The 26,867-nt window shown below is 40.6% G+C and overlaps 2 protein-coding genes across 4 annotated transcripts in view; one reads left to right on the top strand and one right to left on the bottom strand.

Moving 5' to 3' along the window:
• abcg8 (ATP-binding cassette, sub-family G (WHITE), member 8) overlaps positions 1–21,209 on the bottom strand; it is a 61,881-nt gene extending 40,672 nt beyond the window's left edge. Inside the window, exons 1-6 of the mRNA XM_073050651.1 lie at positions 21,095–21,209; positions 20,844–20,954; positions 14,535–14,691; positions 12,955–13,193; positions 10,545–10,677; positions 5,387–5,656 (exon numbers count right to left, since the gene is read on the bottom strand). Coding sequence (XP_072906752.1) covers positions 5,387–5,656; positions 10,545–10,677; positions 12,955–13,193; positions 14,535–14,691; positions 20,844–20,954; positions 21,095–21,106 — 922 coding nt within the window. The 5' untranslated portion in view covers positions 21,107–21,209. The remainder of the gene's footprint in view (positions 1–5,386; positions 5,657–10,544; positions 10,678–12,954; positions 13,194–14,534; positions 14,692–20,843; positions 20,955–21,094) is intronic.
• Positions 10,040–26,867, top strand: part of abcg5 (ATP-binding cassette, sub-family G (WHITE), member 5) — a 36,673-nt gene continuing 19,845 nt past the window's right edge. For 2 of the 3 annotated variants that reach the window (XM_073050653.1, XM_073050652.1), the window contains exons 1-4: positions 21,531–21,684; positions 24,027–24,148; positions 24,901–25,037; positions 26,167–26,262. In XM_073050653.1, the coding sequence (XP_072906754.1) occupies positions 21,539–21,684; positions 24,027–24,148; positions 24,901–25,037; positions 26,167–26,262 (501 nt within the window). In that variant the 5' untranslated portion in view covers positions 21,531–21,538. Of the gene's footprint in view, positions 10,115–21,530; positions 21,685–24,026; positions 24,149–24,900; positions 25,038–26,166; positions 26,263–26,867 lie in introns of those variants that run through there. The other variant, XM_073050654.1, reaches the window with a different exon arrangement.

Raw genomic sequence — 26,867 nt, 5'->3', positions numbered from 1 at the left:
CTTCTAGCATACTCTGTAAATCCGGTAACAGTAACATAATCAATGAAAGACTGCACCGACAGTACATCCAACCAGTGTGCAAAAGACAACAAATTACAAATGCAAAAAGAAAGAAAAAAGGAATAATAAAAAAGATAAACAAACAATAAATATCAAGATAAGCAATAACTATCAAGAACATGAGATGGAGAGTCCTTGAAACTGAGTCCATAGGTTATGGGAACAGTTCAGTGATGGGGTATATGAGGCTAATCCCTCTGGTTTAAGGGCCTGATGGTTGAGGGGTAATAACTTTTCCTGAACCTAGTGGTGTGAGTCCTGAGACTCTTCTACTTTCTTCCTGATGGCAGTAGCAAGAAGAAAGCATGTCCTGGGTGGTGGGTGACCTTGATGATGGATGCAACTTTCCTGTGATAGCACTCCATGTAGATGTGCTCAGTGGTGGGGGCAGATTTATCCGTGATGGACTGGGCTATGTCCACAACTTTTTGTAGGATTTTCCATTCAAGGGCATTGTCGTGTCCATACCAGGCTGTGATGCAGCCAGTCAATATACTCTCCATCGCATATCTACAGAGGTTAGTCCAAATCATAGATGTCATATTGAAAGTTCTAAGGAAGTGGAGGCACTGTTGTGTTTTCTTCATAATTGCACTTGCGTACTGGACCAAGGACAGGCCCTCTGAAATGACAACACCAAGGAATTTAAAGTTGCTGACCCCCACCACCTGTGATCCCCCAAAGAGATGTGGCTCATGGACCTCCAGTTTCCTCTTTCTGAAGTCAATAATCAGCTCCTTGGTCTCGCTGCCACTGAGTAAGAGATTGTTGTTGTGTCACCACTCAGCCACCTATATGCAGAGTTGTCACCACCTTTGATTCAGTGTCCGACAGTGGTGTCATCAGCAAACATAAATATGGCATTGGAGCTGCACTTAGCTGCAGTATGTGTAAAGCAGGTAGTGCTGATGGAGGAGATATTGTTGTCAATCTGAACTGACTGGGGTCTACAAGCAAGGAGGTATTGAAGCCAAGGGGTTGAAGTTTATTGATTAGATTTGAGGGGATGATAGTACTGAATGCTGAGCTGTAGTCGATAAAGAGCATCCTGCTGTATGCATCTTCACTGTCCAGATGCTCTATTGAAATGGCATTCTGCTGTGGACCTGTTCTGCAGGCAGGCAAATTGGAGCAGATACAAGGCACTTCTCAGGCAGCAGTTGATACGTTTCATCATCAATATTGCCAGGCACTTCATCACAGCGGAGGTAAGTGCTGCTGGACGGTAGTCACTGAGGCAAGTTACCACATTCTTCTTAGGCACTGATATAATTGAAACCTGCTTGAAGCAGGTGGGTACCTCAGACTGCCAAAGTAAGAGGTTAAAGATCTCACTGACCACTCAGCCTGTTGATCAGCACAGGCCTTTAGTACTCAGCCAGGTACCCCATTTGGGCAGGATGCTTTCTATGGGTTCATCCCCCGAAAGATGTCTTCACATCGGCCTCAGAGACTGAAATCATTGGGAGCTGTGGGGGTTTGTGTTGGTTCCCGTATGTTTTTTCTGTCAAAGCGAGCATAGAAGGGATTGAGCTCAAGTGGAAGCAAATTCTCTTGTCACCTATGTCACTTGATTTCACTTTGTAAGATGTGATCACATTTTGCCACAGCTGTCGAGCATCCTTCAAATATTCAAGCTTAGTCTGGAATTGCCAGTTTGCCTGTGAGTTTGTTTTCAATAAAGTAGAACAGGGAAAATCTTTCACATTTTGTAAACGTTTTCTAGCTGTGTCCAATTCTAGCTGCGTGGCAACAAAGGTTATGTGCACGAGATCGTTTTGGTTACTGTGCAGCCGTATACCAGCACAGTTCAGAGGGAACAGTGGTCATGTGGTTCCCTGAGTCTCCAGAATCTGACTCAGATAGCAACATCATGTAATAGGGGTATCAATATGACAGCAGTCACTTAAGAGTGGCCCAGGGGATATTAACCTAATGTGAAAATAATGAAATAATATTATATGGCAAAAGAACCCAGATTTTCCTCTTTTCCATGTGATTGTTGGATTAGACGCATGAGAGAACCACAAAAGGTCGTTTTCCAGAATTCGGCAAGGTCTGATATTTTCCATTGAACTGAATAAGGTTATTAAAAACACTGGATATATTCAACAACTAATTGCAAATTTAGTGGGAAATCAATGATGAGTGAAAGCTATTCAATATATCACCTGTCATTAATAACCCTGGTTGTAGCAATGCTGCATTGGGGAAATGTTTTTCATTGGGGAAACAAAGGCAGAAACCAGAATTAGCTTCCTTCTGCCCCTCTCCCAGGGTGGTCTGATCACCTTCCTTGACGGGAACAGAAAGGAAGTATTTCTGGTCTCTGCTTTTGTTTTTGCAAAGAAAAAATCTATTTGCAAGATATCATGATAGGATTCTTCCACTGCAAACTTGGATGCGTTTGAAAGACGACTTAATTAGCTATAATGTACTGTGGGTAATACTGAAAGGGATGTGAAAACTACAGTATAGTTTAACTATCATGTCTCCACATGACAAGGAAATAAGAACTGAGACTGAATAATGAATACTTTTGAAAACTGACAGCTGCCTGTTGTTGATTCATGGTTTTGCTAATGACAATTGAATGCCAGTAGGTCAAATATACATGCAAATGTTCTGAAATGCCGCTTAATTATTTTACAATGTCACAAGGAGAGAACTTGCTGACAAATGGCAGGTGGAATGTGTTTTATAAATGATGATTAATAGATCAGCTTATTGCAAGATCACCTTTGACCACTGACAGATCAACGTGGAGGTTCACTGTAAATGTGCAGACATAAGCTAGAATCAATAAAACCTAACTCCAGGTCTGGCAGCAGGTGGAGCATAATGCTTATGACATGAAGGTTGGCATTATTGTGAATAGTGCAGAAGGTTGTCATAGGTTACAACGGGAAATAGACGAAGCAGAGCTGGGCTGAGAAGTGGCAGATGGAGTTAAACATGTAACAGTTTGAAGTGATACACTTTGGAAGATGGAATTGAAAGCATGATACAAGGTTAATGGCAGGACTCTTAGCAGTGTTGAGGAACTTTTAGTCCAAGTTCTTAGACCCCCTCAAAGTTGATTGGGTGGTTAATAAAGTATATGGTGTGTTGGCTGTCATAGACCACACATGGAGCATTGTGTTCAGTTTTGTTTGCCTTGGTTTGGAAGGATGTGGAAGTCTTAGAGAAAGTGCAAAGGAAATTTATATCAGGATGCTCACAAAATGCTGGAGGAACTCAGAAGGCTAGACATTTTGCGTGTGGTGCTAGAATTTCCAGCATCTGCAAAATTTCTCGTTTGTTATCAGGATGCTGCCTAGATTTGAGAACATGTCTCTTGAAGGAAGGTTGAGTGAACTAGGACTTTCCTCTTTGGAGCTAAGGATGATGAGGGGCAACTTCACAGAGGTGTATAAAATTATGAGAGGCATAGACAGAGTGTTTTCCAGAATCCAGAATGTTTTTCTAAGGATGGTAATGGCTAATACAAGAGATCATGCTTTTAGGGTATGTAGAGCTATGTTTAGGGGAGATGTCAAAGGTAGGCTGTTTTTTACACAAAGAATGGTTGGTGTTCGTAACATATTGTTGGGCCATCGTGGCAGGGGCTCCTGCATTAGTAATTTATAAGAAACTCTTAGATATGTACATAGATGAAAGAAAAATGGAGGGTTATGGGCTGTGTAGGAGGGAAGAGTTAGAGTGATTGTGGAGTAGGTCTATTTTGGTTGGCACAACATCATGTCTGAGCTGTGCTGTACCGTTCTATGTTCTACAATGTGAGAGAAGGTCACAGAATGTGACCAAAAAGTCACCTTGCTGGGGTATTTGGGACAACAAACAAGAGGCAAATCCACTGACTCCTGGACTTGGATTTGCTGTGAATATTGATCCAACAGACCTCATTTGTTGAAGCAGAGTTTTGAGATAAGATGGAGGTTTCTAAATTATGGATTCATGCTGAATAGGAATACTTCAACCTTCAGTACATCGATGGCAGCTTCTCATCATAATTTGTAGTGATTCTGTGGAAACCGTCCTCTGTATTGAGGTCAAGCAATGGCACCGGGAGGCTCTCAAAGCTCAATAATGCTGTGATGATAGAGAACTAATCCTGGAGAGCAAGCTGGTTCACAGGTTCACTGGTATTTAAGCATGGTATTAGCAGAGCAAATGCACTTAAACTAATGAACACCCAATGCACAACCTAATGATTAAAGTCACTCCCATTATCTCAAATTTAATATAGATAGGGTTGTTAGGATTTATTTACTGACTTATTGTGACATTCAAGGCATTCATGTACAAGCCCACCAAATCCATGCCAGCTTTTCACAGAACAATCTCATCAATTCCATTCTCATTTCTCTTTGCCCCTTCAACTTATTCTGCCTGATGTGCCCACACAAGAAGCCATTCAACCTACTGGTACTTCTTTGGTACGTGGCACGAAACTGGAGCAATTTGCAGAAATCCATGTGGTCACAGGGAGAATGTGCAAACTCCACAAGGACGGCATCACAGTACAGTAGGGTAGTGGTTAGCACAATGCTCTACAGTACCAGTGACCTGGGTTCAATTCCTGTCTGAAAGGAGTTTGTACGTTCTCCCTGTGTCTACATGGGTTTCCTCTAGATGCTCCAGTTCACCCCCACAGTAAAAGATGTACTGGTTGGTAGGTTAATTGGTCCCTGTAAATTGTCCTGTGATGAGGCTCGGATTAAATTGGGGGATTTCTGGGTGGTCGAAAGTGCCTATTCAGCACTGTATCTCAATAAACAAATAATCAGATGCTGTGAGGCTGCAGCTACAGCTGCTGGGACACCACACCACCCAGAAATATTTGGATAGATATTTAAATTTAAACGGAACTGTGCCAGAACAAAGAGGGGTATACTTCTGAAATTCCGCTAATGGCTCAGAAGAAACATTAACCAATATTCGTTTTCAGGTGCTGACTGGGCCAATGAACATTTTCAGCACTTTCTCTCTCTTTTCATCTTACAGCCTCTGAAAGGCTGTCAGTGCTTGAGGTAACAGCAAGGATGGATAAAAGCTACTATAATGAGAATCACTGTGAATAGTTCACAAATGCTTAATGTCAGAAAGCTTCTTATTCTCTATCACTGTCATGGAGCCAGTGATATAACCAAAAAAGTATAACTTGCATACTTTTGATTTCAGTCTAATGAAGAGTTCCCAACCTGGGGTCCATGGACCCCTTGATTAATGGTATTGGTCCATGGCATTAAAACGGTTGGGAACCCCTGGTCTAACATGTTGTAATTACCATAGGGAACTAATACCAGTATATCTATTTACTTACCATAAAAATCACAAGGATTGCAAAACCTTGGACAGGGATATCCAATGGAGGTAAAGTAGGGAATCATATCCCTAGCTGTTCCACAATAGGTTGTTAATCCTGAAGAAAGAAGAACTACCAGATCGAATAAGTGAAATATGTCCGACCGTGGCTGATGGATTGACATTAGGATCAGTCGATTTCCTCTGGCAAGTCTTGAGAGAGTCATCACCAAGTTGTGTGCTGTAAAACTATCAAGTCCAGATGTAGGCTCATCTAATATTAAAATACCTAGAATGACAAAAAAAATACTGTAGTAAATAAAACCAAGAAAGCAGCTTAAATAGTGGCTTTTCTGCAATACTGGAGCTCGTATTTCATTGTAAGATAGGGGTTCCCAACCTGGGATCACGGACCCCGCGGTTAATGGTAGGGGTCCATGGCATAAAAAAGACTGGGAGCCCCTGCTGTATGTCACAGCAATTAGAAGGGATTGATATAGGCATTAAACTGATGTTATATGAAGGTAGTGGAAATACATAGAACATAGAATAGTACAGCACATTACAGGCCCTTTGGCCCACAATGTTGTGCTGACCCTCAAACCCTGTCTCCCATATAACCCACAACTTTAAATTCCTCCATATACCTGTCTAGTAGACTCTTAAATTTCACTAGTGTGTCTGCCTCCACCACTGACTCAGGCAGTGCATTCCACGCACCAACCACTCTCTGAGTGAAAAACCTTCCTCTAATATCCCCCTTGAACTTTCCACCCCTTACCTTAAAGCCATGTCCTCTTGTACTGAGCAGTGGTGCCCTGGGGAAGAGGCGCTGGCTGTCCACTCTGTCTATTCCTCTTAATATCTTGTACACCTCTATCATGTCTCCTCTCATCCTCCTTCTCTCCAAAGAGTAAAGCCTTAGCTCCCTTAATCTCTGATCATAATCCATACTCTCTAAACCAGGCAGCATCCTGGTAAATCTCCTCTGTACCCTTTCCAATGCTTCCACATCCTTCCTATAGTGAGGCGACCAGAACTGGACACAGTACTCCAAGTGTGCCCTAACTAGAGTTTTATAGAGCTGCATCATTACATCACGTCTCTTAAATTCTATCCCTCGACTTATGAAAGCTAACACCCCATAAGCTTTCTTAACTACCCTATCTACCTGTGAGGCAACTTTCAGGGATCTGCGGATATGTACCCCCAGATCCCTCTGCTCCTCCACACTACCAAGTATCCTGCCATTTACTTTGTACTCTGCCTTGGAGTTTGTCCTTCCAAAGTGTACCACCTCACTCTTCTCCGGGTTGAACTCCATCTGCCACTTCTCAGCCCACTTCTGCATCCTATCAATGTCTCTCTGCAATCTTTGACAATCCTCTACACTATCTACAACACCACCAACCTTTGTGTCAACTGCAAACTAGCCACCCCACCCTTCTACCCCCTCATCCAGGTCGTTAATAAAAATCACAAAAAGTAGAGGTCCCAGAACAGATCCTTGTGGGACACCACTAGTCACAACCCTCCAATCTGAATGTACTCCCTCCACCACGACCCTCTGCCTTCTGCAGGCAAGCCAATTCTGAATCCACCTGGCCAAACTTCCCTGGATCCCATGCCTTCTGACTTTCTGAATAAGCCTACCGTGTGGAACCTTGTCAAATGCCTTACTAAAATCCATGTAGATCACATCCACTGCACTACCCTCATCTATATGCCTGGTCACCTCCTCAAAGAACTCTATCAGGCTTGTTAGGCATGATCTGCCCTTCACAAAGCCATGCTGACTGTCCCTGATCAGACCATGATTCTCTAAATGCCCATAGATCCTAACTCTAAGAATCTTTTCCAACAGCTTTCCCACCACAGATGTGAGGCTCACTGGTCTATAATTACCTGGACTATCCCTACTACCTTTTTTGAACAAGGGGACAACATTCGCCTCCCTCCAATCCTCCGGTACCATTCCCATGGACAACGAGGACATAAAGATCCTAGCCAGAGGTTCAGAAATGCTGAATATTTAAATGTTTTACAGAGATCACTAGAAATACAGTACACATCAGTTAGTATCTCTGTGGAGAGAAACAAACTCAATGTTTCAGGTCAATAACTTGAAATTAATCTGGGAAAAGGGATGAGGCTTTAAGCCTTTCATTGTCAGGGGAATGAAGTCTGGAAGGAGAAAATAATAGAGAAACAAAAACAGAAAATTCTGGAAATACTCTGCTGATCAGACCACATCTATGCGAAGAGCAAAATTAGCTCCAATTCTCTTCCTAGAGATGTGGCCTGACTTGCAGAGTATTGTCAATATTTTTTTTATTCTTACTTTAGATTTACAGCACCTGCAACTTTTTTTTATTTTCATGAATATCGGGAAAAGGTTTTGATAATGTGGAGGATAGAAGAATTTAAAAGCAAAGGAGATGGCTAGATTTGGGGACCGTTTTGTCTAGCACCTTCACACCATCCTCAACATTTCCTAGTGGCAAACCATTTTAATTCCAATTTCCAGTCTGACATGTCAATCCATGGCCTTCTCTACTGCCATGTTGAGCCCATCCTCAGGGTGGAGGAGCAACACCTCATATTCCATCTGGATAGCTTCTAACTTCTAACTCAAGCTGTTCCACCCCCCTTCCTTACCTATTCTTCCATTCCTCACTCTGGCTTCCTTACTCTTCTCTTCTCTTCACCTGCTTATTACGTCCCCATTGTCACCCTCCTTCCCTTTCTCCCATGGTAAACTCTCCTCTCAGATCAGATTCCTTCTTCTTCTTCTTCTTCTTCTTCTTCTTCTTCTTCTTCTTCTTCTTCTTCTTCTTCTTCTTCTTCTTCTTCTTCAGCCCTGTGCCTTTTGCATTTATCACCTCTCAACTTCTCACTTCATTCCCCCCCTCTCCCAAACATCTGGCTTTACTTGTCACCTTCTGGCTTGTACTCCCTCCCCTCTCACCAGCTTCTTATTCTGGCTTCTTCCCCCTTTCATTCCAGTCCTGATAAAAGGGTTTGATCTGAAACATTGACTGTTTATTCCTTTCCATAGATACTACCTGACCTGCTGAGCTCCTCCAGCACTCTGAATTTCCAACATCTGCAGAATTTCTTGTCTTTATGAACATGGTAAGTGCTGGTTCAGTGAAGGCGTAAAGCAGAATCATTACAAAAGCTGTTGTCGGAAATAATATGGCCAACATTTTGATTGACATTGTTCAATTCAGCTCAAAGTTCAAAAGTACTTATTCAAAAGACAGCATGCCATTAGTTCCAAAAATTTAGGAGGCTAAGGAGAGAGCAGGGGTCCCAAACACTCTTTCCAGATTCTTCAAAAAATTACTTGTAATTCTTTAAGATACCTCTAGTTCTGGGGATAAGCTGGCTTTTTATCATTTGGTGTTTGACTTAAGTGTGTAGACGCCACAATCTCTGGAAAGAACTTGATGGAATAAATAATTCTCATTATCACAAGACTCCTTACACCCAAACTTTTAAAATTGTGCAAGATTTCCAGAACACGAAAAGTCATGTCAACCTAACCAAAAATAGATGAAGCTCACCTATTGGTCCGTTTTTCATATTAATCTTTCCAGATATCTGTGTAGATGCTTTTAGCACAAGTTTATCACACCAGTCTTAATGACTCCCAAGTAATTTTTTCTACACATTTTTCCCATTTTGATGTAAAGCATCTATTAAATCTTTTAAAATTTTTATTCAATTTTATTTTATTTTGTTTCAGCTTTTCAAAATGTTTTTACTGTTTTGATTTTTCCCAGTATTGATATATATGAATTGACCAATATCAATGATATGGAGCATTCCCCAATACACCAGTGAAACGTACAGTAAACCTCATGAGTCCCCAGACCCAATAAACAGGTAATAAATACAGAAATAAGCGATGATTAGAGTCCTGAGAGTGACTGGAGTCTTGTCAAGTGGCACATCAAAGGACATCGACATCTAAATGGCAGGCAATTTCTTAAACACGTCAAAGAAAGTAATAAAATAAATATTGTGTGGAATTAGGGAAGAAAAATAATGTTTTCTAAAATCACTGCCAATGTACTGAATCAAAATGAAAATGTTTATTTATTTATTGAGATACAGCACGAAACTGGCCCTTCTGGCCCTTTCAGCCGTGCTGCCCAACAACCTCTGATTGTCTCCCAATCACAGGACAACTTACAATGACTAATTAGCTTATCAACTGCTATGTCTTTGGACTGTGGAAGCAAAACCAGAGCTTCCAGAGGAAACCCACATGGTCATGGGGAGAAGGTACAAACTCCTTACAGACAGCGTTGTGTAGTAAACAAAGTTAATGTCAAGTATGGGGTGACATTGAAAGATCATAAAGATTAAATTGCACCAAGAAACAGAATATATAAGAAATTGTCTCTTTAAGTACCTATTTGAATGCACACAATGTGAAATCTACCTTTTTTTGGACGTCATGGATGGTAAAGATACAAAAATGTATCCGTGGAAATAAAAAGTTTCAGAGAGGGTGAATCTCTGATAAACTGATGGTCAGATCAGAATGCGACAGGTTGATACAAAACTGAATCAGCTTGCAAAAGCAGTGATATACTTTTTAATTCTTTACAGAATAATCAGAAAAGGGCCTAGTGCCTAAGGTTTGGAAAACAGCTAACATCTGAAAACAACTTTTCAGATTGGAAAATTCCAGGAAATTGTAGACTGACGTCACTGCCTTATGATGCTTTAACAGGTAACTTGGAAGAAAACAATGAAAGACTTAGCCTAACAAACCTTTAAAGATATGCATAAGTATTTATTCATGGGAGGGAGATCATTCTTAACAAATGTATTGGAATTCTTGGAGAAAATCATACTCCCTGTTGATGAAGGCAATTCTATGGATGTTCTAATAACTGTTCTCCATGTTAGTGATGGGTGCACAGGGGATAAAGACATGGAATAGCAGACAGACTTTTGTAGGTGAATCAGAATTTAGCCAAACTTAAGCAATGGGGAAGGTGAATGAAGGCTCGAGGTTATGATCAAGAAAACGTAAAAATCAGTCATATAAACGCTACTAGCAGTGAACACTTCTCAATATCTAAGCTGGTTGGTAGCAATGGTTTCAGGTAAAAATCTCAGCACTTTTAGAGATAATAACGTGACAGTAATTTGTTTACCAGGATTCCACAGAAGCTGAACTCCAATGCTCACTCGACGCCGCTCTCCTCCAGAGACTCCTCGAATTAAGTAATTCCCCACTTTAGTATTTGCACATTGTCTCAGTCGGAGTTCTGCTATGACATCCTCTACCTGAGAAATGTAAGAAACCATTTTAATAGTTATCAATCACTCTATTGTTTCTTTGTTTCCTAAGGTTGTCATAGCCGGGGTGGTAGTGGGGATAAGCTCCCACTACCTATAAAGTGCTCCACATAGCGTGCGTCTTTAACAGCCTCTGACAACCAAGTCCAACTCTTGGCCTTCACATGTGGCTTAGCTACTAGGCCTGGCGGAACTGTTTCTACTGACAAGAGAAGGGGCAAAGGTGGACCACTAGCGCCTCAAAACTAGTTGCTTCGGGCAATTAGGGCCTCATCAGCCTTGGACAGCAGCCTGCCTAGGAGAAAGAAAACTCTGGCTTTAAACACCCATGGGAAAGTCTTTGGGAGGAAACCCTGAGAAAGAAATCCCGAGCCGGGCTCCCCAAGGCAGTTTGATGTTCTTCAAGTCTTCCCACCCAGGCTTGTGTCCTGCAGCAGACACAGTTCACCAGAGGCGCAAACCCATGATCCCCTGGGATCAATGGCTGCCCCTACTACTACTATTACTATTGTTTCTTTAACTTTTACGGCCTGATCTTCACTAAATCACAAAGGCAACATAACTTTACATAAAGCTCTGATCATCTGCTAAATGTAAGTCCTGATGGATCAACATATGGTTCATTGGTGCTGATTCCCATGTTTCCTGTAAACTCACTGGGCCCATTCCTGTGCTTCCTTTCCTGATTCCCATGTTTCCTGTAAACTCACTGGGCCCATTCCTGTGCTTCCTTTCCTGATTCCCATGTTTCCTGTAAACTCACTGGGCCCATTCCTGTGCTTCCTTTCCTGATTCCTATGTTTCCATTAAACTCACTGGGCCCATTCCTGTGTTTCCTTTATGCTTATTGGGTTCACTGGAAATTTTATTGTACTTCTGCATAACACTCAGGTTTGATTGAGTGGCACGGGCTTATTGGGAAGGGCCTGTTACCATACAGTTTCCCTAAATTAATAAATAGATTGACTGACAGACAAACAAACAAATTAAAACTTTGTTTGGGTATCAATTGGAATAAGATCCAATTGTCTAAAGAAAATCTGGCACTTCCAAGCATATTGTACTAACAGAATTCTACTCAAAATAAAAACTCAAGTTTTTTATGTTTTTTGTAAATCTTAATACACTGTATACAAATATTCATAGGGATGAACACAGAATGACACGGTGATTCATCTGCCTCATAACTACTTACTTTGGTTCCAATTAAAATAGAAAACTGATGGCTTACAACTACTCATAACTTGGTATCAGACGGTACAAGAGTTATGACCTCATTTGAAAAATCTTCAGAATGCCAGACATACAGAAATGAAAACTGCCTTTTTGATGAAATCGAGGGTATCTACTTGATTGGAATAAAGCAGTTTGGACTTGTGCCTCCTTGCACAACACCAAATGATCAGTACTCAAATGTGAAATGGAAAACGCTCAAACCTTCTGCCGCAACATCTTTCACACTCTGAAAATGAAATTATTGTACACAGAGATATTTAACAATTCTAAGTTAATTTTTAAAAGGCTTAACAGTGCTGTCCATGCAAATGTTATGTTACTGAATTAATAATCCATGTTTGAGAATCTGCGAAAACTAATCCTGGTAAGTGACCACAAAACTATCAGATTTTTGTAAACAAAAGACTTCATTTTAACGGAGAAGATAACAAGTGTCCTTTCTGACACTGATGCATATGTGACTTACTTGGATGCATCAAATCATCATGTATTAAGTTGATACTACTGGTTAACATTGTGAGATTACAACCAAGTCTGATATTCTTTGTCATCCAGTTTCTTTTCATAAAAAAGGACCAAAATTGACCCAAATTCTATGAGAGAAAATTTTTATCCAATATCTGAGGTTTTTTTTTGCTGGTGATTTGTGACCTGTACAGGTGAATTTCTGTTATCCAAACTGCTGTAATGCAGGGGTCACCTGTACGCTTTACAGGCACCACTAAGACAACCTGACATAGAAATCCTGGCTGATATTTTTTCCTCTCCCTGACAGAAAGGTCAAAGCAGGAAATTAACTGACACAGCAGAGATGGAAGCTGTGATCTTCATGTCTCTGTGATTCTCAGTGCCACACAGAACTGTTATTTTCGGAGTGTGGTGAGGGTTATGAAATAACACCTTGCAGCGCAAGGTGTAGAACAATGGGACAGATCAGTGACATTAATTCTGAATTATACTTTCAGAGAGTCATTAACAGCAGATAAAAGACTAAGCTCTCTCTGTGTTTTGAATTTCTATGAACCTTACCCTTTTATTTCTCTGTTCTTCAGTGAAGTCCTTTGGAAGACGTAACTTTGCAACAAAGTTCAATGTTTCTCTTACAGTGAGGTTGGGTAACAATCGGTCATCTTGTCGCACATGCGCAATACATTTTTTAACCAGTTGCTTGTTGACTGGACTTCCATTGATCAATATTTTTCCTGATTTGCTTCCCCCTCCTTCATCTCTGCAGGTAACGATGTCAAGTAAAGATGTCTTCCCACATCCTGTTTACCCACAAAGAGTCATAGACACTTAGATTCATATCCATCCATAAATTACTGAATAATAACTACTATTGTTTAACTTACTTTAAGGAGCAATATCAAGTAAATTTCCAACATGTTCATAGGATGTGTGTTCTTCCTTTAAGTAGCTAGTATTCATTGAGAGTTAAGAAAGGATGATGTTATAACATTGCCATCTGCAGGAATTGGCTGTGTGTGGATTAAAGATGGTGGGAATATCAAGTCAATGCATTAATATTAGCAGAAGTTTGAAATTATTGTTCTAAAGCTCAGGAAATTCGGAGGTGCTCTGGTTAACATAAAAATAGTTGTGTCACTAAGCCTAAAATTTCTGGCCTTAAACAACTCCAATTGACAAAACTGCAGCATCTAGAATAACATAAAAGTTATTTTCCATATTTCAAGTATTGGCTGCACATTTTAAAAATTTATTCAATAAGTTTTCTAGAGGGCTCTGACTCAGCTAGAGGTAAAGTTTCTCAAAGAATTGACCATTAATGATGGCAGACTATTCAATTATTGATTAGGCAGACCTAATTGTGTGGTCCGTCCAAACTGCTCATAACCAGAAAACCATCCTCTTTCTGCAGCAATAAACGTTGTCTGCAGTTACATCAGATCACAGTATTCCACATCCAAAATCTATTCCAGTCTAGAATGACTTTCTAAACAGCTATGTTATAAAAAATAAACAGATCCAAAAATTGCTTATGTTAGGAAACTGAAATTAAAATAGCAAAAACTGAAAGTTCAAGTTGCATCAGTCGGTAAAGAAACAGAATTGATTTTTCTGCTCAAGGGAACTTCATCAAAACTGGAAAAATGAGAAGATGTGATTTTAATTTGCAGAGAAGGGAAGAGTCCAGAGAATAGAGATTCTGCCAAAGGAAAGAAACAAAAACACAATCTGAAACTAAAAGTTATGCACTTTCTTAAATTATGGACATCTAGTGAGGGGTGGGCTCACTTTCTACCTGTGCCACATTAATTTCCATCACATATACAGAATATTATTTGCTGTCCAGCCCAGGGAGGGGGAAAACCTCCTCCCACATCCCAAAGACTGGTCACTGTAAACTGCCCCTGAGTGGAGGTTGAATGGCAGAAACTGGAGCTAATGGGAATGTGAGGAAAAAGATTTTAAAAATTATAATTAGAGAGAGGAAAGAGATTGCTTTGTGAACTGAAGCAGGGCTTGCCCTCATCGCAAATTAACATGCTCAAAACATTGCCTTTCATTCACAAATGAATACATGCATTTATATCACACAATTAGAAAACCGATTACAAAAAGCTATCATTAATTTGTACAACTCTTACCAGAGCTCCCAATAATAGCCAACATTTGCCCACTTCTGACTTTAAGATTCAAATTCTTCAATGCTATTATTTGTCCATCTGAATTTGAGTTCCATTCCCATGGCATTTGTAGTTCTGCCAGTTTTTCATACCAGGGGATCTGTGCTGCAGTATTAACCTGCAATTGGCAGCCAAGAAAAACAAATTAAAATGTTATGTTGAAACACGATTTCCGGACAACACTGTAAAGCACATCAGACTCCAGTAATGGACCAATTACTGTATGGTATAACACTTGAGTTAGACTGTTGAGGGATGTCCATAAGACTTTGTCCATAGGATATTTGGCACATAGAGTTTGCTCTGCCATTGCACCATGGCTGATCCATTTCCCTCTCAGCTCCAATCTCCTACTTCCTACCTGTAACCCTTCATGACATGACCTATCAACCTCTGCTTTTAATTTATCCAATGTTTGCCCTCCACAGCCACGTGTGGCAACAAATTCCACAGATTCACCTGTCTCTGGTGATAGAAATTCCTCCTCATCTCCATTCTAAATGGATGTCCATCTATCCTTAGGCTGAATCCTCTGGTCTCAGACACTCCACCACAGGAAACATCCTCTCCACATCTGCTCTATCAAGGCCTTTCATCACTCGATAGGTTTCAATTAGATTCCACCCCCCCCCCACCCCCCCACCACCGCCACCATTTTTCTGAATTCCAGTGAGGACAGGCCCAGAGCTGTCAAATGCACCTCATATGATAATCCTTTCAATCCCAGAATCCTTTCCGTGAACCTCCTTTGAACCCTCTCCAATGTCAGCATATCCTTTCTAAGATAAGGGGCCCAAAACTGTTCACAATACTCCAAGTGAGGCCTCACCAGTGTCTTATAAAGCTCAACATTACATCCTTGCTTTTATATTCTAGTCCTCTCAAAATGAATGCTAACATTGCATTTGCCTTTCTCACCTCCAACTCAACCTGAAAATTAGGGAATCCTGCACAAGGTCTCCCAAGTTGCTTTGCACCTCAGATATCTTAATTTTCTCTCCATTTAGAACATTGTTTACCCTTTTATTTATTCTACTAAAGTGCATGACTATATATTTCCCAACACTATGTTCCATCTGCCATTTCTTTCCCCATTCTTCTAATCTGTCTCAGACCTTCTTCAGCCTCTCTGCTGCCTCAGCACTATCTGCCCCTTCACCAATCTTTGTATCATCTGCAAACTCGGCCATAAAGCCATCAATTCTGATATACAAGTCTTTGCCATATAATGTAAGAAGAAGTGGTCCCAACACAGACCTCTGTGGAACGCCACAATCTCTTCAGCCACCTCCTTCAGAATAGTGGGGTGTCGATGATCTGGTCCAGGGGATTTATCTACCCTTGTACTTTTCTGTTTCTCAAGCTCCTTCTCCCTAGTAATGCCAACTTCACTCACTTTTGCCCCCTGATTCTCGAACTTCTGGCACGCTGTTAGTTCTTCTACAGTGAAGACTAATGCAAAATACTTATTCAGTGCATCCGCCATTTTCTTGTCCCCCATTACTACCTCTCCAGCATCATTTTCCAGTGGTCCGATATCTACTCCCTCATCTCTTTACTCTTCATATATCTGAAGAAACTTCTGGTATCCTCTTTCATATTATTGCCTGGTTTACCTTTATATTCCATCTTTTCCTTCTTTATGACTTTTTTTGTTGCCTTCTCTTGGTTTTTGAAAGCTCCCCACTAGTTTTGCTCTATTATATGCTCACTCTTTGATTTTTTATGTTGGTTTTGACGTCCCTTGTCAGCCACAGTTGTTTCATCCTGCTTTTAGAATACTTCTTGTTCTTTAGGATGTATCGATCCTGCTCCCTGAACCTCGAGCTATTGCTGTTCTGCCGTCATCCCTGCTAGTGTTCCCTTCCAATCAATTTTGGCCAGCTCTCTCGCACACCTCTGTAATTCCCTTCACTCCACTTTAATTCTGATACATCTGATCTTTGCTTTTCCTTCTCAAATTACATTTCACCCGTAAGTGTTTCTATTTAGCCGATCACAGGTAGGGCCTTGATGGTTTGCTACAGTTGTCCATTCTCTGTGCCTTGACTAAGATGGGAAACTCATTCTCCTGATATTACTTTTGTTGCAATGGACATTTATGTGATAGTGGTTTAGGTAGGACTAGGCTTGGTTAAACATCCTTTTTATTAAAAAAGACAGTCATAGGCTCTTGCATAAATAATAGTGAACATATTGCAGGCAAATGTGGAAAGATTGCCCATACTGTTTGACAAAAATATCCTCCAAAGTTATAAAAATGATTGTTATCCATGAAGAATGCCTTTTGATGTAAGGTTATAATAATGCAGAAATCTACTCCAAGCTGCAGTGGTTTCTTCAGAAAATAAGAACAAAATATTCTATTCTTCTATATTATTAACAACATACCATAATAAGAGCTATATACATAAACTAAAAAGAATTTAAATGTTTTCAGGTATTAATTGTCAACATTTTTAGAGATCCTGATTCAGGAAATCCACTGCATATTAAGATGATATTCTATTTCAAAATGGATTAAAGCTAAATCCCACCCCTTGGCAAGATCTGATTTACAACCTGCAGTATATATCTTTGATTTTTTAAATGTTATGATAGTTGTTTATGACATTAATTTAATGTACTGTTATATAATGTAACTGGTCCCAGCACACTGTTTGCAGTTTTACAATTGTACCACCAGAAGGCAGTATGAGAAACTGGATTCCACATTATTGCAAATCAATGAGTACTTTTTGTATGTTCCATGAGAGCTGTGCAAATTACTTGAAATTAATCTTAGCTATCTCTGATTTTCAATGACAGGTGGTCAGGTTTCAATGTCACTACTCAGTAATAGACTGAGCTATGATATAGTCTTTCACTTTAAGGCTTTAAGGTAAGGGGAGGGAAGTTCAAGGGGAATATTAGAGAAAGGTTTTTTACTCAGAGAGTGGTTGGTGAATGGAGTGCACTGCCTGAGTCAGTGGTGGAGGCAGATACACTAGTGAAGTTTAAGAGACTACTAGACAGGTATATGGAGGAATTTAAGGTGGGGGGTTATATGGGAGGCAGGGTTTGAGGGTCGGCACAACATTGTGGGCCGAAGGGCCTGTAATGTGCTGTACTATTCTATGTCTACGTTTTGCTTTAGAATAGAAATGGGGGAAACCCTGGGCACTTCCTCTTGGATTGAAGTGGTGACCTCTAAGGAGGAGATGAATTTTGTCACTTCATCCAAGGAGCTGACCAGGTCAAAAAGTCACTGCTTATCTCCCCTTCATAGATGGTGCCTGACTTGTAAGAGTTGTGAATTGCTGGATTGCAGTACATGTCCAACTGGCCTGGTTAAGCTAATAAAGAGAAAAATCTGAACTACTATGACAGATGGTTGACCTGGTCCTTTCTGATACAAAGACATCTGACTGAAGTTGTAGAAACTAACACTGGGTCGGGAAGGCTGCAATGCATCCAAATAAGGAAGAGGTGATGTTTCTTGAGCTTGTGTTAGGCCTTACTCTGACAGTGAAGGAGATCATAGGCAGATATTTCAAAATGGGAATGAGACAGAGAATTAAAATGGAAGGCAACAAGAAGCTCACGGTCACTCCTGCAGACTAAACACAGATTTCCCATCAAACATCTGACCCGCATTCTGTTTCTTTAGTGCAGAGGACTCTTTATTCTGAGCACAGAGTGAGGTACAAAAGATTGGAAAAATGCGTATAAATTACTGCTTCACTTACAAGGAGCATTTTGTTTGCTGTAAGGTGAAGAGGTGAAAAGACAGGTAGTGTATAACCTGTATGTGCATGGGATATGCCAAAAGAGTGACTGGCCTGCAAAGAGAGCTGACCAGGGAATCAAAAGTTAAACCTTCTCTCTAAATGCTACAAGCGGAGTGAGGGGAAGGAAGGATGTGTCCAGTGCTGAAATTTCTTGGAGGTGTCGGCAATTGTGAAGGAAGATTTGTTGAATGTGGAGGCTGGTGGAGTGGAAGGACCAGGGAAGCACTATCCCTGCTCTGTCCAGCAGAGGGAGAAAGTACTGACGAACAGCAAAGAGATTAAGCTATTTAAAGGGGGCTGTTAAATACCTCGCTCTTGAAATATAGCGCTAAAAAGCTATTTTAACATTCACACATAAATCATTTAAAATATCTGCAGCATTTCTAAGCACAGAAATTTAAAAAACTAATTTCTTCAAACCTAATGAAATAAGAGCAACTCACTAAATACTGGACGAACTCAACCAGTCAGGTAGCATCTAAGGAGGGAAGTGAACAGTTAACATATCAGGGTGAGATGTTGACTGTCCATTTCCCTTCGTAGATGTTACCTGATGCTAAATACCTCTAGCGGTCTCTTGTGCATCTAACGAAATAAGAATTCAATTTAGAGGAAAATCTTTCCAAGTGTTAGTTTTATGACAATGGTCAGCATCAAAACAGCTAGTCACAATGAGTCAACTTACAAAATGCTTACAAGCAGTCAAATCAGTTTGACATGCACATCTGGTGCCTATTGTACAGTGAGTGATGCACAGATCAGTTCTATTGATGAAGAGATGTTTCCCAATAATATTAGTGTGAAACCAAACAGTAGTGAAATAAAACTAAAGTGAACAGTTCAATTAATACAATGACTTTAAAAATACAAGATCTCTTGAAAATTTTAAAGCCAATTCACTTAGTTTTTTAAGTTGTAATTGGTAACTGTATTCAGTTAGCAGCTATATAAATCACTAAAGGATAGTACACTTGCATCTTCAGATTGAACATTTTCCACCTTTCACACGTCTCATTTAAAATTCCCCAGTCACTAGCTTCTGCAGATCCTGGTATAATACCACATGCATGCACACGGGAAACTTCATAGATTCTGAATAGTGAACTTATTCCCCATCTTCAAGCTTGAGACACAGTTCCTTACTAATGACGTTTAACAAAGTCTTTAATATAAGGGTTGACGCAATAATTTTACTTTCTGGAAACTGGCTACGTCGGACGAATCCATAGTTACGAGCAGAGTACTGCACATGCGTGCAATGTGAAATAAAAAGTGCTGCAGACACTCAACAGATCAGAGAGCAAGGCCGAACAGGGAGAGAGGCAAGGTTAGTTCAGGTTAACGAACTTTCATCACTTTCCAGTTCATATCAAAGATCATTGGCTTGAAACGTTAACCAGATCTCCCTTTCTCTCTGAATCATGCTTAACCCTTTAGGTTCAGTGCTGTTTTCATAACGTACTACCAGTATATTATCTGGTTTTATTTGTTTAATATTTGAGAATATGAACACATCTGCATTCCATGTCAAACACTTTTGGTTATTGATGCCTTCTGGTAAACAAAGAGCAGGCATCACATACAAAATGCTGGAGGAACTCAGCAGGCCAGACAGCATGTATGTAAAGGAGTAAACAGTTGACGTTTCAGGCCGAGACCCTTCATCAGGACTGTAAAAATAAATGAGAGGTCAGAGTGAGAAGGTGGGGGAAGGGGAGGAGGAAGTTCAAGGCGGTAGGTGATGGGTGAAACGGAAAAAGCTGGTAGGTTGAATGGTGAAAGAGATAGACGGCTGGAGAAGGGGCGTTCTGATAGGAGAGGGTAGAAGACCATGGAAGAAAGGGAAGGGGAGGAGCACCAGAGGGAGGCGATGGGCAAGTGAAGAGATAAGGTGAGAGAGGGAAACGGAAAGGAGTCGGCATGCTGTCGGAGAGAGGCCACCTATCCTCTCTCAAACGGTCAAGTGTTCGTGAAGAACTTTGCATCTATCTCTTGCTGCATTTAGTTTCTCCACCATTAGACATGAACATTCAAGACAATTAGTGAAGAGTACTGTGTGTCTCTTGCTTCAGGTTGGTCACGATGCCATCACCAAACAGCCAAGTTTAAATTACACCATTTCACTTATACATAAACAAACAGCGCGGAGTATGTCCTTCCGGCCCTTCCCAGCCGCCCCCGACAAACCCGAACCTAATCACAGGACGACTCGGACTGTGCGAGGAAACCGGGGCATCTATTGGGGACGATGCACAGACGCAACTGAACGGGATTAAACTCCGTACTGCACAACACCCCGAGCTGTCAGGGCATCGCGCTAACCTCCACGCGCCCGTACTTTGTCCAATACAACATTAAATCCTCATCAACAGTCTCTCAAAATAGAGACGTTACCATTAAAATTGTACATACTTCCACGCTTGTTTAATACAGAACAGCTTTAAGTCAATAGCTAGCTAACAGTGAATTATAGATCTTCCAAACAAGAGAAGTCACTCGCCTCGTAACTGAAGTCCAGTACTTGGAGTAAGTTGGGTTTGCCGCTGTAGGTGAAGTAAAGGCTACTTTCTTCCTCCAGAGTACAGAACACCTGATCTTGCAGACGGCTAATCTAATTTAAAAATACAACGGAAATCAACTAAAATAGTTATAACTCGTACAGAATAGAACTCAATCAAACTTAAAATCGTTAAAATCCAAACGTCACAGAGTTAGTTCTGGGCAGTTTCAGCTCAGGACCGGGTCACTCACATTGGGCTCCATGCTTTGGGTCAGGATGCTCGAGGGACGATTGAATTCTGCGGATCCTGGAAAGTGTGGACCTTTCCCCCATAAACAGGCAAATAATTAATCAATCCACGGCGACAGACGCGCCGATGGGCTTTAGTATGAGCAATGACCTCTGCGATCGTGCAGCCATGCCCGGGAGTAGAGGGAACTCGATACGAGGCGGGAGTTGTGGGTTTAAAGGCAATTCGGTGCCCCGGGCCCGCCTCGCGCCGTTCCTGGTGCAAGGGTCGGGACCGCCCCGGGCTCTAAAGGTCGGAGTACCGGCTCCAGTTCCCGATCTTCCCCACACATTGAGCGAGAAAGGCAGCGCAACACCCTGCTATTATCTTGATTAAATGGGTGTTTGGATACTCGTTTATTTTTAATTTTTTTTTTGCTAATTTACGGTATACTGTGTTCTGGAACATGAGCTGTATGGAACTAACGGACGTGGAAGTCACTTCGTCGGCGAATTTATCTCCTCCGAATAGCGCGCGTAGCAACCCCGCGTCTCCGGGAAAAGCAAAAGCGAATTGCACGCTCTCCGTCAGCCACCTCAACTACACTGTCAGGTAAACACACTCCTCCCTCTCAGTTTTTGCGGGTGGCTCAAATTCAAACGTAAATGAATAAATTTAGATCAGGTCAATTCAGTGCAGAAAACACTGCAGTACGAAAAACAACAAAAAAATAAATGGGTCCCATTTCCGGTGCTCCCTTGTAACTCATTGGGTCGCCAGTGATGAAAAATTTCCCTATTGGAAAGTTAGAGAATATTGATTTGTGATGAAAGCAAAAATGAAAAGAAAATCTTTGTAGCTAAGGTTGAATCCCTCATTTAGGATGTTGGTGCTAAGAGTAAACTATAAAATATACTCCATCAGGTACAAAGTTAGCGTAACATTGTGATCTATCTGTCAGCAATCAGACTACTGGTTCAGAAGCCATGCGTTATCGAAACTGCACCTATAGTTAATAGAATCAGATGTACTATCACTGTAATATCTCCTGAAATTTGTTATTTTGTAGCAGCAAGACAAAAATTACAGGAACATAAAAATTACAAGACATAATTACAATAAATAAATGTTGCGAAATAGAAACGCGAAGTAGTTCATGGGTTTATGGACCATTCAGAAATCTGATGGCAGAGAAGAGGAAGCTGTACCTATGACATAGAGTGCGGGTCCTCAGGCTCCTGTACCTCCTCTCTGATGGTGGTAATGAGAAGAGGGCATGTCTTGGGTGGTGATGGTCATTAACTGAGAATGTCCTTAATGGTGAGGAGATGTGCCTATGAAGGAGCACAACCCTCTGCAACCTCTTACAGGGTCAGAACTTCCATATCAGGTGATGATCCAACCAGACAGAATGTTCTCCACTGTACATCTGTAGAACTTCTCTAGAGACTTTGGCGATAACTCCTCAAACTCCTAATGAAGTACATATGCTGATGTGCCATCTTCATGACTGCACCAATATGTTGATCCATATAAAGATTCACGAGACCCTCAGAGGCCAAATTATTGGGTATATTGGAGGCAGAGGTTGATAGACTCTGGATTAGTCAGGGCATGAAGGGATATGGGGAGAAGGCAGGAGACTGGGGCTGAGAAGGAAAAATGGATCAGCCACGATGAAATGGTGGAGCAGGTTCAATGGGCCAAATGGTCTAATTCTGTTCCTATATTTTATAGACATGGACTTATTATTACAGTAAGTTAAAAAACCTAATGAATAGTGGAAAGTAATTAACATTAGCATATAGTATTAATGGTAAGACTCTTGGCAGTGTGGAGGATCAGAGGGATCTTGGGGTTTGAGTCCATAGGACACTCAAAGCTGCTGAGCAGGTTGACTCTGTGATTAAGAAGGCATATGGTGCATTGGCCCTCATCAACCATAGAATTGAGTTCAAGAGCCGAGAGGTAATGTTGCAGCTATATAGGACCCTGGTCAGACTCCACTTGGAGTACTGTGCTCAGTTCTGATTGCCTCACTACAGGAAGGATGTGGAAGCCATAGGTGCAGAGGAGATTTACAAGGATGTTGGCTGGATAGGGGAGCATGCCTTACGAGAATAGGTTGAGTGAACTTGGTCTTTTCTCCTTGGAGCGACGGAGGATGAGAGGTGACCTGATAGAGGTGTACAAAATAATGAGAGGCATTGATTGTGTGGATTGTCAGAGGCTTTTTCCCAAGGCTGAGATGGGTAACATGAGAGGACACAGTTTTAAGGTGCTTGGAAGTAGGTACAGAGGAGATGTCAGGGATACGTTTTTTATGCAGAGAGTGGTGAGTGCATGGAATAGGTTGGCAGCGATGGTGGTGGAGGCAAATACAATAGGGACTTTTAAGAGACCCTTGGGTAGGTACATGGAGGTTAAAAAAAATAGAGGGCTATGGGTAACCTTAGGTAATTTCTAAAGTAAATACATGTTTGGTACAGCATTGTGGGCTGAAGGGCCTGTATTGTGCTGTAGGTTTTCTATGTTTCTACTTATAGACCTTTATTCTACCATGTACAATTCTACTCCTAAATGTTATGTTTTATGGTCTTAAAACTGAGGCCTCACCAAACATTACAAACACCCATTTACAATCACCTCATTTTATTCTCTTCACATTTCCATCAACTCCTTCCCAGCTTCTTCCACTCACGTACACACTCGGAGCAACTTACAGTGTGAATTAACCTAACAACCAGAGCATCTCTGGGATGGAGAAGAAACCAGAGCGCACAGTCTCATGCCAATTCGAAGTCAGGCTTGAGCGCAGATTGCTGGAGACGTGCTGAACAGCTGTACCACCTGTGGCACTGTGCAAGTGAGGGTTGACTGGAAGATGATGGATTTGGAATATTGTTATGATCTACCGACTCTCTGTTGTCTTTTGTTTTCATGTGTTCTTGCAGTGAGAGAGTTGGCCCTTGGTGGGACGTCCAGTCGTACTTTAAAAAGTGGACAAGGCACATCCTGAAAGATGTTTCATTTTATGTGGAAAGTGGACAACTTATGGGAATTTTAGGAAATTCTGGTAATTAATTTTTGGATGATATAATAATCATTTTGTATCACTTAATACCTTACTTATTCTCAAATAACTTGCATTTTCTATTAGTTTGACTCATTTTACCCATCTTCAGATTTACACATCCAAATTAGGTCAGGCTACTACAAAAAATATTTACAGGAATTAACAATTCAATGCCTTCTCATTCTTTACATTCATAGTCAATGGTTTCAATACACTCCTAATACAGAACTACTACATGATCTAATACATTCCTATACATCAGTAGTACTGGTGCCTCTCATGTGGCCCTCTGGGGTGATATACTACCACAATAATTAAAGGGCTTTCTCACACATCCAGGTCCCTCCCTATCCAGTAGCAGAAGAACCCTGTACTGTGGTCCTTCCCCAGCAAGTTTTTGCAGTGGCTGCACCAAGCCTCAGTGTGCAATATGCAAATAATTTGAACTGAATTTTAGGCACTTCAGAAAATGATCACAATTGCAGTGCAGTCTGGCCATATTAAAGACTAAGGTTTGTATTTTTGCCACCATTTTGCTAAAGGTGCTTGCCCATTATCTGGATAAGATCAGCAATTTCAGCATTGATTGAGCAATTGAGTTGGATCTACCTCATCTGGTGACCCACCAGACTATCCTGCCAGTGTGACAGACAATTTAACATATATAATAGCATGAAGGATTGAATTATTTTTATTTCAATATATAAATTATTTTTATTTTTAAAAAACCTAGTTCAAACTTTATTTTTTAGGGTCTGGAAAGACTACCCTGCTGGATGCAATTGCAGGAAGGTTACATGGGCCAGCAAACCTAATTGGTGATGTATATGTGAATGGATGCAAACTTAAGAAGGAAGATTTTCACAACTATTTTTCCTATGTTTTACAGGTAATGATAGTGCCATAAATATTTTAAACTGTATCCTTGCCAAAATGTGTCTACAGCTGTAATATTTTGATGTACCCATTTACATTCTGATTCAAGAAAAAGCCACAATATACTTGCTTAGAAACAGTCCAATGAATGTTCACTATACCAATTCCTGGAATGAGAATCTGGTCTGTGAGGAAATTGCTTATATTCTTTGAAATTTAGGAAAATTAAAGGTGCTGCCTTCACTTTTTTTCTCTCTGTATTTGGTTAAGAATGTGTACAGTACAGGGAGACTAAATTTCAGGACTTTACTTATTTTTCAAACCACCGATACTTGCTGTTAGCCAGAATGTATCTTTATAGTACTGAGAATTTGTAGAACGGAAGGGAACCTATATCACTGTATTTTTGGTTGTATCATTTGCTTTGATGTAACATATTTTACTGTTGAAGATTGTAGAAGAAAGGATCTGTTAGACTGTGATTAAGGCAAAAGTGTATTGAATAATAAATATTAAAAGAACAGAAATGAAAGTTTAATTTTTCTTTCCTGAAATGATAGATTAATCTGTTTTTGCACACTTTTTATTCTTTTTTATTCTGGCATCTACCCCCTTCCATCTCGGCCCAAAATGTCGACTGTTTATCCATCTCTGTAGATGCTGCCTGACCTGCTGAGTTCCTCCAGCATTTTGTGTGTGTGGTTTTGCACACTTTCTTTTCCTTTTGAACAGAGATTTCAGAGGTAATGGTGATGTTAAGGTTCTTTTTCAGGTTACTAAAATGTTGCTGAGCTAATCTGGAGTGCTGCATAATAATGCATTTGGCAAGTATTCATGAATGGTTTGGTAATGAATTGTACAGATAGCTCATCCATGCTGAATTAAGGAAAAATGTCTGATTTGTGACTTGTTCAAGAAAAACAAAATCAATCAATAGTTGTTATTGCAGCCGATTATTTGATAGGTCGTAATTGAGAGTGTATGCGTGTTTGGTGAGGCTTGACTACCAAAACGAGATTTGCAAGGTGAAGAGCCTCCTTAGACATGGATGATGGTGACTAGTGAGCTCTTAAAGTAGATAATAATGAATCATTTTGTGATGAATTTCCAAGGTGAACTCACTCCACCTGTTTGTTTTTCAGAGTGACAATTTACTCAGTTACCTTACAGTGGAGGAAACACTGACATACATTGCTTTGCTCACACTTTGTGGAGATACCAATGCCATCAAAGAGAAGGTATATTTACTTTTCAAAACGGTTTAACATAAATAATTTGTGAAATTTATTTGTGGCAAAATACAGATTACGCATTCTTATGCTTTGTTTTTCTAATTGTCTTATGCTTGTCACAAGTCTTATGCCTCTAGAATTTCAGTATTTTCCTGTTCTGATCAATTATGCACCCACAAGAAAAACTACTGTTTTCTCCAACCCGGTTTGTGGTAGGTCATACCTTACAAGTCTGATTGAATTCTTTGAGAGAACAATGAAACAAATTGATTGAGGTAGAGCAGTGGATGTGGTATATAGGGGATTTAGTAAAGTGTTCGACAAGCTTCCTCATCGTAAGTTCATGTAGTAAGTCAGGAGACATGGGATCCTGAGAAACTTGGCTGCATGGATTCAGAATTAGCTTGCCCACGGAAGGCGGAGCATGGCAGTAGATAATGCGTATTCTGCCTGGAGGTTGGTGACCAGTGGTGTTCTGCAGGGATCTGTTCTGGAACACCTACTCTGATTTTTTAAATAAATTAATTGGATAAGGAGGTAGAAGGGTAGGTTAGTAAGTTTGCGGATGACACAAAGATTGGCAGTGTTGTGGACAGTGTAGAAGGTTGTTG

Source organism: Hemitrygon akajei, chromosome 7, assembly GCF_048418815.1.
Source record: "Hemitrygon akajei chromosome 7, sHemAka1.3, whole genome shotgun sequence".
Taxonomy (NCBI): Eukaryota; Metazoa; Chordata; class Chondrichthyes; order Myliobatiformes; family Dasyatidae; genus Hemitrygon; species Hemitrygon akajei.
Note: the sequence above shows the minus strand (reverse complement) of the source record. Positions and strands in the feature narration are given on the sequence as shown.